The following is a 14,870-nucleotide window of genomic DNA, read 5'->3' as shown; positions in this document are numbered from 1 at the left end:
AGAGTCCAGCCCTGCTGCTAGAAATCAGAAGACAGTTTGCTTATGGGACATTTGTCCTTTAAGATGAAGGGAAATAGGAATGATATTCTAGGGTAAATCAAAGGGGAAATACTCAGTGTTCACAATAACTTCTAACACTGAGTCATTCTTAATTATTTTTACAGAACTGTATCATATGAAAATTCTGCTTTAACTTACTGCTTAATAAATATATTCGTGATCTTTGTTATCTAGAATTCTGCTTCATCTGATGGTTCTTTGTAGAAGCTATTTCCACATTTGGCTGTGCTACCAGATTACTTGCCTCTGTTATGAGATTACATCTGGAATTTAAGATTTCTGATAAAGCCATACCAGCCTAACCCTGTATTAATTTTCTCAGAGACACTTCAGCATTTTTTCAACATACCATTTGATTGCTTCAGACTTTTATTTTCATAATATCCTTGTGAGACAGAGCAGGTGATGGATTTCCTTGTTCATAGTTGTAACTGAAAGATGCAGAGGGTGTCACAATGAATTTGTCCTTACCCAACTCAAGAAAAATTATTGAGAAATGATCTGATAGTGCTATAACTTAATTCAGTTCCATAACATGCAAAGTTAGGACATTATTTTTGGTCTAATTAAACATCTGTCATATATTCTGTTTATAGTACAACTTTATTAAATGTATTTCAGTAGCAGCTGAAAATACTCAGCCTATCTTAATACTCTGTTCCGCATGTTCTTCATTAAGCACTGGGGGAACAAGGACATACAGGTACTGACTGCATCTGACAAATTCTGTTGGCCATTCTTCATTGTGGGAAGGACATCTTACATCACACAGAGCTTCTCAAGAAATGGCATTTATCTACTATATTGTCATTTGGCTTATTTCTCACTGTTGGTATTAAGCACCTAGATAATTCTGGAATCCCTAATGCAAAAACTGCTTAAAATGTGACTTCCTCAAACTTCATTTCTCCTGCACCTTCCAAGTGGCTAATGCACAGTTTCTGAAAATAAAGTCCCCTGTAACTCAACATGGATATAAAAATGCCAAGCTTTGCAAAATAACTGTTCTTAATGAGTAACAGAGTATTTATCTCCACTGTTAGAAGTTCCCACTAAATGTCAAATGAGGTAACGAATCCACATGTCCCTGTTGACCTCAGAAAAAGCTTCACACAACAAGAAGTTCCCACTCTGTTCAAGTACTTGGCATACTTTTGTGCAAACTGGTTTTCATTTTCTTTTTAGTGGCTTTTCTGCTGGGGGTTGGCTTTTTTTTAAATTGTGTTTTTTAAACCTCAAAGATATTTAGAGTTGGTGTCTAGCACTAATTATTTAGTCTTGGAAGGGAAAGGACTACTTGAATTAAATGTTTGTTTAAGCAGCACATCTTGTTATAGCCTGCTTAATTGTCATCTGTTGTGACAGTTCCATTTGTCTTTTACAGGAAGCCCATGATGGACTTGCTGATCTTTCTCTGTGCACAGTATCATTTAAATCCATCAAGTTATACCATAGAGTTGGTTTCAGCAGAAAATAGCCAGATTAAATTCAAACCCAACACACCAGTGGGAATGCTTGAAGTAGAAAAAGTGATTGTAAAGGCGAAACAAATGGATAAGAAGAAACCTGCTCCAGTTATACCAGAGGTGAGAATTAAAATTAAGTATATTGAGGAATTAGAATTACTGCTGTATTCAACAAATTGAGCTGGTAGCTCATCCTCTTGTTTCAGTGTTTCCTGTTTTCTTTCATCCTCACCTTGAAGCTCTGTGAAATGCTTTATTCTGTTTTTGATATGCTTCTCTTAGGTAAAATACATCTCAATTTGTTACAGCAAACATCTTTGCTTGTTGAGGACTCTCCATGTGTGGAGACACGAGGCTTGACTCCATTTCAGAAGGCTGATTTATTATGTTAAATATTATATTAAAATACTACATTAAAACTATACTAAAAAAACAAAAAGATCAGAAAACTAGAACAAGAATAAAACAAAATAAAATAACAAAATCCTGTGACTGCTCACAGCCTTAGCACAGGTGGCTGTGATTGGTCATCAATAAAAAACAATCCACATGGACCAATCCCAGATGCACCTGTTGCATTCCACAGCAGCAGATAGTAATTGTTTACATTTCTCTCCTGAGGCTCCTCAGCTTCTCAGGAGAGGAAAAATCCCAGCAAAGGATTTTTCATAATATCATAGCTACATTTGCTGCTGAAAGAAGGAAATCTTACAATATTATTTGAAGTCCCATGCTTCATCGACCTTTTGAAAAATTCTGCAGATGAAGTGTGGCTGAGGACAGCCTTGAACAAACTGAAAATCAACATCTTGTACCATATGTCATGCTGTGATATATGTGCCCTTCTGATTTTATGTTCATTTTCCTTCGATACATACTGTTCTCTCTTGGCTTTTTTTATATACCCTAAAGAGTGCAGGAGCTTTAAGAAGTACTGAACTAATTTCTGGGTGTTGCCTAAATCTTTTCCTTCCACCTTATTGTTGTGCTAGTAGAAGAATATTGACTTTTAGTTTATCTAAAGCACTTAGAGGGCCAGGAGAGCTCTTCTGCTGCCCTTCTGCTTTCCTCCTACACCCGTGTTCACGAGCACTTGCTTGTGGCGCATCACCTGAGTCTGCAGCTGCCCAGCGTAACCCTCCAGGCACATACCCTGCTGCACAGGCAAATGGCGCTGCTGGGGGAGAAAGCTGTCTGCTTCACGTGTCCTTTTCTTGCATGGAAGGGAAGAGAAAAATAGTTCTTAGTTTCTTACGTAATGCTTCTGAACCCGCAGCACTGGTCAAGGTGGCCGTAAGTGGAATTCTGGTGATTATTGTGAGATTGTTGTAAAAATGCCATTTCATTCAGAATTTGTGCCTGTACTTATTTGGAATTTTCTTCTCTTTAGCAAACAGTAAGGGTAGTGATAAACTACAAGAAGACACAGAAAACAGTAGTAAGAGTTAGTCCACATTCACCCCTTCAAGAGCTCATATCAGTTATCTGCAGCAAATGTGAGTTTGATCCTTCACATACTCTACTACTGAAGAGTTACCAGTCTCAAGAACCCCTTGATATGACAAAATCTCTTAATGACCTTGGACTAAGAGAACTATATGCCATGGATGTCAGTCAAGGTAAGATAACTTTTGTAAATTGCTGTTATATGAAAGATAATTACTTAATAATTGTATACAAGTTGTTGGGTTGTTTACTTATGAAAATATTTTCTAGAAACTTAATATATATTTCATTGGTCTTCCACAAAATTGAAACTGACTCCTGTGTACCTGGACTTTTGTTTTCAGAAGTACTGTATAAAAGTTTTATTTTCTAACCAAGTGTTCACTACCAGCAGAGTTGAGTACAAATCCTGACTTAAACATAAAGCCTTCTTTTCCTTCCCTCACACTTTCCCCAAAAACTCCAACACCCTACTTCTCTTAGCACCTACACAACATCATGATGACCTGAAAAGAACAAATGTTAGAGAAAATTAGTTTTCTTTAAAATAATTAAAAATCTTAAAAGCATTAGAGTATTTGGATGGTCTTTATGTCTATTTTTGAGTGCTGCTTGCTAATTTTTATAGATTGTGAAGGAATAATAATTGTTTTTTTAATTCTGATCCACCAGGGGCACAATGTACTAACTTTCTAATATTTTGTACAGCTATTCCTAGGCCAGATTTTAACTTCATCTGAACAGGTGACAGGTTTACTATACTGTAATTAAAAATTTTGTACAGTGTGGTTTGTTCCATTTCAGACATTTCTCACAGGAAATTTTACCTCAGTGTGGAAAGCAATAATATTAATTGACTCACTCCTGATATTGACCACTGTTTTATTTGCTTGATTTTATTTCTGCTTAAAACTTGTGGGGCTTGTTGGGGTTTTGTTTGTCTTTGCCCCTCTTTCTACCTAAATATGGTAACCTTACTGTTTGCTGGTTACAGTTTCAAGAGTTTTCTCAATTTACTTGCTAAAGGTCAGAATAACAAATTTGGACAGTATTTCATTTTTCTGTAGAGAAAACAAAAATTAAAAATCTTTCTTTTCCACACTGGAAACCAACATATTTTAAGTTGCCTAAACGTGTTACTTTGACTACATGTGCTCCCAAGTGCATGATTTGTGTTTTGTCTGATTATTTACTGCTTTCATGTACAGACTGGAAAAGCTGCTTTTTGCATGATATGATGTGTGTTTTAGCAGGAGGCAAAAATCCTTAGGTGGGCATACCAGGGCATATATGCTTTCCACACAGCAGCGCCTGCTGGGAAATATCCCTGCTGGTTCAGTTCTCTTAATATGAAGTAGTTCAGCATTTCAATTTTGCAGGAAGGTTCAAAGCTCTGAATTTTCCATTATCTTTATAAAAGTAAATGGTGGAGTGTATCTTTTACTTAATATAATTTAAGTTCAAGTTTTATTAATATTTTAATTTTACATTCCTCTTTGTTTTCCAAGTTTGGACTGCCTAACCATCCAAACAGGAGCAAACTACTCTACATACTGATTTTTCTCTTTGCTTCAGAAGTATAAGTGAAGCCTCCCTGCTTATGTACACAGTTGCAGTCTGTGTTGCATGTCTTCAGGCTCAAGCTCTGGAATGATTTAAATATTAGGTGGTAAAGATGTGCATCCTTTTACTTCTGCAAAGTACCCAGTTAATTTTTCACTAATGTTGAAGATCCAGCTTGGCCTTCTGTGTTTGTATGTTGTTACTACAGCCTTGATTCAGATTCACATTGTCTTTCTTTTTGTCTCTCTGTAGCCACGTCACCAGTTGATTTAAATTTACCATCTTTTCAAGGTATGATTTATTGAAATAGGCAGTGAAACTTAGCACTTATGGGACATTAGCACCCGCTCCTATTACAACATCTGCTTAACTGTGACATGAGTAATATCTCTTTCCTATCTTAAATGCATATTACAAATGGTAGTGCAGAATTGGATATACACAGCTATATAGAAAGTATTTTTGTCTAGTTTTACCCTATTTATTCAATTTAGGGTCATGTTTATATTGATACTTTTACCAGACTTGCTGATTTCTGTTGCTCATTACACGTGCATTCAATAGGATTTATTTAAGAAAGTTCATTCTAGTAAAATTTTTAAAGTCAGTCATGAGATTTACAAATCCTCTGCATGAATAAAGCAATTTAAGGAGGATAAATTCTGCAAGATAACGAGAATAGATTTGACTGTTGTTACTATGACTGCCATGCAGTTATGTGTGCACAGATTGAGTGTTTGGGTGATCTTTCTCCGTAGTTACACCATGTGCAGGCTGGGGCCTGGCTTGTCCCACTTCACACGTTGCCATAAATTTAAGCCAGTTGGAATGGAGAGCTGAAAAGTCTGATTCTCTTTTTCCCTTTTACTACCTTTGTGATATGAACCATAGCATATGACAAGTGGGGTGGGCTGGATTAAGTGCTGCTATTAAGAGCAGCTGAAACTCCTCTGTTCTGAGAAGGAGAGGAAGAACATGGATGCTAGGCAAACTGTTTATTTTGCCACACCTAGAAAAATTATTAATATAGGTGATTTATGATGTGTTTTGTGTATCATTGCAGCAGGTTTATGACACGGTGAAATAGTAAGAATGCAGGAGAAATAATCTTTGCATGAAATAATGTCTAGAACTATTGTTTTCTATTTTAGGCTCCTACCAATCTGAAAACATAGATGTTCTGAAAGAGAAAGAAAACAAAGGATTTTTCAGCTTTTTTCAACGAAACAAGAAGAAAAGAGAACAAGTAAGGTGTAACTTTGCATAAAGAAAACTTCTAGAAACATATGTAGATTGAGCAATCAATACTGTTGATTGCTTTCCAGAAAATATATGCAATTTGGGTTTCTTTTTATTTCACACACCTCAAGGCTGCCAGTGCCCCAGCAACTCCATTGATGAGCAAGCCAAGGCCAACATTCATCACGAGGTCTAACACTGTCAGCAAGCAGTACGACTCAAGCACCCTGCCAGTGGAAATGCCGAAGAAACGGAGAGCTCCTCTGCCACCCATGCCCAACTCCCAGAGTGCTCCCCAGGAACTTGCACGAGCCCAAGGCAGACCTGCATCTAATATTGTGAAATCCAACAGCTTTAATAGGAATGAACAGGTCAGTTACATTTGCTTCACTTCTCTTAAAAAGTACAGACATAATAACCCTGATAACCCTGTTGTTAATATATGATGAGGTGTCACCGTCATATTTTCTGGAAAAATCCCTTTGCCAGGGTTTCTCTCCTGGCAAGCTGAGAAGCCTCAGAGAAAAAGGAAAACAATATTATTTCATTTGCTTCTCCTGTGTTTTGCTGCTTTGGAATGTGGTTTGGACATTGTTTACCAACAGGTGATTGTTTCATTGGTTTCACATGAATTGTTTTTGACTTATTGGCCCATTATGGCCAGCCGTGTTGAGGCTCTGGAGAGAGTTAGGAGTTTTTCTTTAGTATCTTTTAGCCTTCTGTCTGTATCCTTTCTGTATTCTTATTCTTTAGTATAGATTATATTCTTTAATATATTATAGATCATAAAATAATAAATTAGCCTTCTAAGAACATGGAGTCAGAGTCATCATTCCTTTCTTTGTCTGGGAACCCTGCAAATACAAGAATGAGGCTTGAAATAAATGGAAAATAAGAATTAAGTAATTGCTTTTAAAAAATTTTAGCTAGAAAATAACTATAGAAATTGAATGATGCATTCTTTTAAAACTTTATAACCAAAAGTAGCTGCTGTATTTTGAAAAGGTAAAAACAAATTCTTATATAAATTGGTCTTGTAACCACCTTTTTGTTCTTTTTAGATGAATACCTTGTATATTTAAATATGAGAAGGTGGTCTCACTTTATTATAATTAGTAATTTGGGTTAATTATTCATGTTAAATTTGCATGTTTTAGTTACTTGAGATAATGAATAGTTTGTTCTTCACTATATATTGTAGAAAAAAAGTGGACATGGAGAGCAGTCTAAACATTGTTCCCAGCAAGTTAAAGATTTTTATTTTAAAAATTGGCTGTATTTTATTTAAGCAGTGAGACCTGGGCTACATATTTGAGTAACCTATATATATCCCATGACATGCAGAAATTCTGCCTATTTGTGAGAGAGAATTCTGCCTACTTGTGGAAATTGGGAGAATTGATGCATTAACTGCTATCCTGGTATTGTACATATTGTAATTTATGAATTCCAATAAAAGATAAAGGTTAAGATTTTTGTTATCTATATTTTTAAATTTTTTTCCTACTTTGATTTGAATACAGTATCTAAAGGTGGTCTTTGGATATGAGGTTATTGACATGCTAGAAAAATTAAATGCAGAACTAAATGAAATCCAGGTCTGAGGGATTAATTTTGGGTTAGACTTGGTGACAAGAAATTCAGACTGTGACTACCTTTATACAATGATTTAGTCTTTCACTGATGCACAGAACCACAAGAGAGCACTGTTTAACAGAAGTTCTGCTTTTGTGTATTGTGTCCTGCTGAAAAGCTTTATCATTTGAAGAAGAGAAAGGTTTCTTTCTGAATTTTAGTAAAGAGTAAGAAAATCATGTTTTTTTTTTTTTTTTACTTCACCATGTTTCTCTTTTAATTGAGTTCAATTTCTTAAAAAACAGTTTATCAATGTTAACCTGCTTTAAATGATTAATATCCTATTATGTCTAAAAGTAATGTATGACTGCTTGGCTGTCACTCAAACAATTGCTTAGATTTATTATTTTGTACTGACATTTCGTAGTGATCTAAAGTGATCTGACTGAAGTTGAATAGCTTACAAAGAGAGGACATCCAGATCAAGTTATATTTTTGTGTATATTTTCTATTTTGTTCTACTTTCTGCAACTCACTTGACACTTAGAGGCCTTTGGCCTGCTTTTTTTAAGGTGACTTCTCTCTCATTCAAATCAAGGATTTGATTGCACGGTGATTTATCAGAAAATGTAGTGATGGGACTTAAATGTGGACAAATATTTACTCTTTCCTTTGAATTTTACTAAATCAAGTAAAATATTTTATCTTATGCTATCTACCTTCCTATCATCTAATGAATGAATTTGGCATAGTACATATTGCTCCACTTGATCAGGGAACTCCTGATAAGGATCCCGTAGGAGACTTCTTGGAGAGTAAAGTTGCTGCTTGGAAGGGTACTGAGACATTTTCAGAGACCGCCTTCCTGCAGTACAAGAGTAGTCCATTCTCCTAGGTGGGATTAGGAATAGACATAAAAACAACACTTAAGTGTTTTTAAACAGTCTTACTTAAATGTGCTACTGAAAGAACTCAAGTTCAAAAATGAAAGGGGGCAGAACAATTCCCAGAAAGAAATACATAGGTACTTCTTTGACATGCAGAGGTTCTCTTAGGAATGCAAAAGCAAGCCTGGTGCTACAAGTGGCAGAAGATGTCATGAGCAAGAAATTTGTAAATTAGTGGCAAGCAGAAATCCAAGGATAAAGGATGAGGTCATCCACCTTTTATTTTAGCAAGGTGTTCACCACAGTCTACCTCAAATTTTTTGTTGAAGAAGTGAGACAGACAAACTGGACAGATGAAACACAACATAGGACAAAAAGTGGCTGCAGTTCAAACAGTGGGTGTAATGGCTCCAAGTCAAACTGGTTGTAACGTGGAGTTCCCAAGAAGTTGGTAGTATGGCCAATGCTGTTAAATATCTTTATAAACAATCTACATCATGGAACTGGATCCACCTTCAACAAACTTGATTGAAGTTGGCACCGAAATGGGCAGAGAGGCAGGTACTCCAGCCACCACTCAGGGAGGCAGTGACAGGCTGAATGAGATTTTAAAAAGATGCATATGAAATTCTCTATCTGAAGTGAAGTATGGCTTCAGTAGCACCGGTAAGCACCAGTACAGGCACCAGTAGAGGTTGGGGTCTGATCATGTCATCCACCTTGAATCCAGTGTACTCGGTAATTTTATGCTACAGCTGCACTTTGTGTCCTGATTTGTTTCCTGCAGTTCAAGACAGAGACTGAAAACAGGCCACTATGATGTTTAAAGATTTGGAGAAGATAAATTTTAGTGGAAAGAAGGCTCAGATAGTATTTAATCACATGGGTGGTGCTACAGGGAAATCTGTAGTATATTCTTCACAAGGGTGCACGTGGCAGGATGAGAACCAATGGGCATTAGCTTCTCCAGAGGAAATTCCATTCAGACTAAAGAGCAAAACTCACCACTGTGAGAACTGACTGTTGGAATAGGTCACTCATAAGAAATGGCAGAAGCTTCTTTGCTGGAAATGTTTAAGAGATTCCTTGACAGGCTGTAGCAATAACCAATTGTAAAAAGTGTAAGAACTTGTTTTCAACAGAAGGTTGGACCAAATTATCTCAAAAGGTCTCACTTAATCCAGGTCAGCTCTCAGTAAATGAGGTCAGTACAATGGTCACACTAGATCACAAGTATTTCAAAGTAAACAATACAAGAATTTGGTCTGTCATATTTTCTGCTGTTGAAAATGTGTGTCCTGCTGGTAGGACTTAGTCTCTCTCAGGTTGCTCACCAGAATGATTTGTGTGTTTAGTTGGGATATTTAGCGTGTTTGGGAATTTCACTACAACATCAGTGTCCAATGAAGTTAATTTACAAAAGTGAAGGTACACTTTTTTTTTTTCTTTAAGGGTTACTTTTTATCTCTTTTTGCCTTACAGGAAGCATTTAGTTGCAAATCATACTGCTTTTAACAATGCCTAAGTTCCGTAGCCTGCCCTTCAGTTTACTTGGCAGACTGGATACATACTTTATTTCTTCTATTGACCAGGATGTCCATCTGCATGGGTCTCATTAGAACCCATGTTACAAATCTCTTTTGTAACATCCACAAGGAAGACACAGTGAAATGTCAGTTTTGCCTGGATGAGAAGTATGCCTAGGTTTGAGAGAAATTAAGTAGTAACATCAGACAACAGTGAAATGAGCCAACTTTAAGGGAACAGAGTTATCACTGTTGTCTTTCTTCAAATTCTCAACATATTGCAGTCCAGTTTCTCACAGTATGAAAAAGGGTTTTAATATTTACCTCCTACAGCTTCTCCAGTAATTTACATTAAAGAAACTGCTTTCTCTTTGTGTGAGTTGTTAATATTCTGATATGATGTTTGGAATTTTTTCTGCCTGCATTTCAAGGTGATTAGAATTAGTTTGTAGGGACATGGTCCTGTTTTTAGAGGAGTAAATATTACAGTGGATGACAGGATACCTTTTACAAGTTATTACATAGCATGATTTGCTTATTTTTCTACATGAGATTTGGAAGATGCCTAGTAAGCTTAAATGGTTCATGTTTGTCCAGGAAATTTTTATTTCAATCAAGTGGGAAGTAAGCATGTTAGTCTCTAATATTGAAATCTCTCACTTATTTGTCGGTTCTAGTTCTGGGTAAGATGACTTTTGTCAGAAGTATGTTTAGAACTAGCAAGTTTAAATACACTTGCAAGTAGAGAGGACTCTCAAGGGTTTTTGCAAAGTGTTGTATAATTTAGTGTGTGTATCTTCACAGTTTTCATAAAAGTGGTTGCAATTTTCTAGTAATAACACTTCTTTAAAAGAAAAGTGTTTGATTTTTCCCAAAATGATGTGGCTGATTTTCTTCCTACTGCTTTATTTATAAAAGCTAGACTGATACATCTGCATTTTATCCCATTAATGTTTCTTCCTTACCCTGTTTACAGTTATTGTTAGGAGCTTGTGTAAACTGTGCTTGGGTAGGAACAAGTGAAGACTTTTAGTTAAAACTTTAGTTTAAAATAATGCATAGAACTTCTCAACTCTAGAAGTACAAATTGCTGTTACTTACACAACCCTAGGCTCCCAAAGAAATCTAAATCTCCAGGCTACCTCTTGAAAAAGAAAGGGAAGAAGAAGATGGGAGAATGGGAGAAGGGTGAGAAGCAACTAAAACCATAAAGTACTTCTGAAAAGATATTTTTAACCATTGTCACAGGACAGTTTAGTTAGGATTTCTGTGAGGGGTGAGTTCCATGCTGAAGAAATTACACCAGAGGCTTGCTTGCCTGCAACTTGATGGTCAGCTCTTTAAAGGAGAAGTTGGGCAGTGATGTGTTGAGCACTATGGACAGCAGGGAAGTTTTGGGTAGAGTCAGGGTAGAGAGTGCTCAGGACTACCTGAAGTTTGCATTAAGATGATCTGATATTAATCTGAAATGTTTCAGAATTGGTGATGAATGTTGCATGCATCCACTCTTCAGTATACCAAATACATAACTTTACTCCTTCGCTGTATTTGCTTCTCTACCAGCAAGATAAATCCTAGGAGAAAATAGTCATATTGGTTGTTTGGACAGAATATCACCAGCTGAGTTTCTTCAAATATATTCTGTATGTCTTTTCTTTCCAATGGATCAGAGGTATATTACTTCCTTTGTAGTACTTAGGACAAGTTTAAGTATTTTGGGAAGCTTAAGCCATGTAATAGAAATCGAGTGCATGAGCAAATACGTATTTCTTGATGTTACTCCTTGGACATATGCTGCATATACAAAGGGAAGAACGAAATATTAGAAATATGAGTAGCAATGTGCTTTGCTATCCCTGTATGATACAGTCACCTATATTTCTCTGTTAAACATGTGTATAAAGCAAAAGAGGTAGGATGTGGTGATACGAAAATCTCTGAAATACCCACTACCACTGTATTCATTCCCAAATGCTTTTTGGTTTTTTGCTTCCATTGCAGCTTCACAATTGCTGTGCCTTGATTACCTTTATTTGCTTTTTTTGAAATGAAAAGAAGGGCAAGGCACTATGTCTGCCACTGCTTACAGAGGCTGGACCTTGGGAAGCACTGGCATCCACTAGTGTTTGCTTTGGGTGGGATTTGGTGCCAAGTTTGAAATGAAAAAGTTTTCATATCCACCCTTGCTTGTTGCAGGATGAAGAGGGTGTATGGTCTTAAAAGTAGAACTCCTGCATATGTTATAGAAGTTATGACAGAGTTCACTGGTGTTTCTGCATAAACACAGTTAATTACTTTAGTGTTCCTAACAAGAATTTTAATTTAAATGTAACTGATAAAGCATTGGTTATGATAGGCAGTTGGTATGACACATGAACACCCAGATGTATATTCCAAAGCTTTGTCAGATATGTCTTAATAACATAATTTTAATTTTTTTCCATCTGTTTAAAGTACTATTTTCACATTACAGCCTTTGTTAGGATTTGAAAGCTCTTAATATTCATATGTTGAATAATTCCTGAGAAAATCTGTTCAACACTTGAACCTTAACTGGAACATTTAGTACTTTCTTGAAATCTCTCTTTGCAAATTCTTTGTTTCTTTGGATGCAAAGGGCAGTAGAAAGGCTTATAAAAATCTTCTAGTAGCATTTGTGCTCTTATGCTGAGAACATTCCCCCCCCACACACACACACTTGCTGTGTGCAGAAGGGAACTCTGGTGACATCTGCTCAGCCGAGCGAGCGTGCGCAGAGCTCAGTGCCAGAGGGAGCCCGTGTGGAGCACAAGAGGTGCAGACCTTGGAACAGGGAAATGTGGCTTTGTGCAGAGCAGAGGGGCTGCAGCCTCAGCACAGCTGCCAGAGAGCAGACAAACACAACTGCCCAACTCTGAGGAGGAAATACTTCAGCCACAAAAAACCCCTCATTTGGGGAAATAATATTGTATTTGATATCCCCTCCTGAATAAATTCAAAGGCTGAATACTATTAATTATTTTTACTTTTGAAGAACTATTTTGGAACTGTGAATAAGAAATTATAAAAGTGTAAAATGTTTTTTGTTGTGTGGCATTTTAATCTAGAAACTGACTTGTTAAAAACCACTCAAGCATGCAAGTATTTTTAATTAGGAGTGCTGTGTTCCTATCCTCTGGTGTTCTTAAAAGACCATTTCACCTTGTGCTTTGTGTTTTCTCCCCTAAACCCTGACTCCTGCTCTGCTGTAAATGGTTTGAGTTGCTTGCTTTGACATTAGAGTGGTGGGTAGACTTGAATGTACATTTTTGGGGAGTGGTCCTCCTTATAGTGCATTATCTGTGGCTCTGTTGTACCTGATACCAGGGTGGGACAAAGCAGATGACTGAGGGTGCCCAGGGTGGCTCAGAGCATAGCTTTTCATTCAAAGCCCTGTTCATCAGTTCAGGTATCATACCCTGCAATCTCACAGGAGCCAACAAACACTGCCTGACAGGCGGCACCTTGTGACATTATCTTTTCTGTTGTCATTTTCTTTATAGATTTGATTGTATACAATGAAATGCTGTAGCTTTTGGTCTTTAACATCCCACTTACTGTGGAATCTTTAGATATTTGTTCAGTGTTAGCTTTCTAAATGATAAGCATCTTTTTCCATGGAAATTGACATGGTCAACAATTCTATTGTCTGATGTTTTTGAAAAGATTGTCAGTGAAACAAGAATATGTGGGTGTCTTTATGCCTTCTCTGTTCCTTGATATTGTGCTTTGTGGAGCGGGCTGGTTAATTGAAGCACAGAGAAGTTCTCTGGAGATGACTCCACACACAACTGCTGTGTGGATCCTTCTAGACAGAAATGAATGTCATTGCAGGATTTTAATATACTGTTGAGTAGACAAGTGATAGGAATCAGAATTACTACGGAAACAGGCAGCTGTGTCCAGTTCCAAAATGCATTCCTTTATTGCTGGGATCCTGAACACTGTCTGATGGATGTGGATGTAATTTTCTTCAGCATAAGGCAAACTGTAGTTAAGAATGGCAGGCAAATTTACAACCACTGTCTTTCTGAGACAGAGAATGTGTTTCTAAAAACAGCTTAAAATGCAATTGGACTGCTATATCATAAAAATATGAGGTCTTCAGCAGGTATTCTTTGTCCTTTTTAAAATTACTTTGATTATTTGTGAATTAAGTTTTTTTTTTACTTTTGCTACAATAATGAGGACATTACTACGCTGTAACAATACTAGATACTGTAACTTTTTTCACAACTTACTAAATTTAACTTTGTTAAATATTTTAAGATAGTTGTACTTGACAAGTTTTGAAATCAGGCATTCTAAAAATTTTTATGCAAGTTCAGGTATTTCAAGGAGGAAAGAAGTTCATACTAATTATGTACACAGGCCAATTAGGACTGCTGTTGAAAGAATGGAGAAGGAAACACTGTGTTATGCTGTTGTGGTAGGATGTAGTTGAAACTTCTTTCCACAATGATTTTAGCTGCTTTTAGAAAAGATTTATTTTGGGTTTGTAGAATAGCCTTTGGGCATAAAAAAATTCAAATTCTCTTTTAGACTCTGTGTAATGACTGATTTTCTTTTATTGCTCTATGTTGCACATCTGTGAATATATTCAATTACTCGAGAAAATCTTTTTTTTAAGAAACAACTCCTTGGAGGAATTAAGATGAAAAACACAATACATTTGGTAATATGTTCTCTCTTTCCCAAATGAACATTATAAATACTTTTGGAGAATAATTACTGGAGCTATTTCACTGTTTTTCACTGATTGCTAATAATCTTCCTGCCCTGTCTCCCTTGGCAGGCCCCTGTGGGATTAGTGCGGAAAGGTTCCCTGCCGCTCAGCGACACTGCTTCCATGAACTCCTCGCTACGCAGGATGAAGCGCAAGGCGCCCTCACCACCCTCCAGAGCACCAGAAGATCAAAGTGAAAGCAGTAATGAGCCTGGTAATCTTTTTATGCTGTTTAATTGGAAGGCAACAGAAAGTATAGCTGGCTAAACATGAAGGTAACGCCACCTTATGAGATCAGAACCTCAAGAGAGCAACCACAAAACTGCAGATGCAGCGAATGCATTTATTTATGTTACCTCACCAA

General features: G+C 36.7%; 1 protein-coding gene across 3 annotated transcripts in view; it reads left to right on the top strand.

Moving 5' to 3' along the window:
* COBLL1 (cordon-bleu WH2 repeat protein like 1) overlaps nucleotides 1-14,870 on the top strand; it is a 77,962-nt gene that overhangs the window by 46,215 nt on the left and 16,877 nt on the right. For all 3 annotated transcript variants that reach the window (XM_041473278.1, XM_041473277.1, XM_041473279.1), the window contains exons 3-8: nucleotides 1,445-1,646; nucleotides 2,917-3,145; nucleotides 4,788-4,826; nucleotides 5,687-5,781; nucleotides 5,906-6,145; nucleotides 14,576-14,720. In XM_041473278.1, coding sequence (XP_041329212.1) covers nucleotides 1,445-1,646; nucleotides 2,917-3,145; nucleotides 4,788-4,826; nucleotides 5,687-5,781; nucleotides 5,906-6,145; nucleotides 14,576-14,720 — 950 coding nt within the window. The remainder of the gene's footprint in view (nucleotides 1-1,444; nucleotides 1,647-2,916; nucleotides 3,146-4,787; nucleotides 4,827-5,686; nucleotides 5,782-5,905; nucleotides 6,146-14,575; nucleotides 14,721-14,870) is intronic.

This window comes from Pyrgilauda ruficollis, unplaced genomic scaffold (genome assembly GCF_017590135.1).
Source record: "Pyrgilauda ruficollis isolate IOZ18807 unplaced genomic scaffold, ASM1759013v1 scaffold3, whole genome shotgun sequence".
Classification (NCBI taxonomy): Eukaryota; Metazoa; Chordata; class Aves; order Passeriformes; family Passeridae; genus Pyrgilauda; species Pyrgilauda ruficollis.
This window is presented reverse-complemented; position numbering and strand designations above follow the sequence as displayed.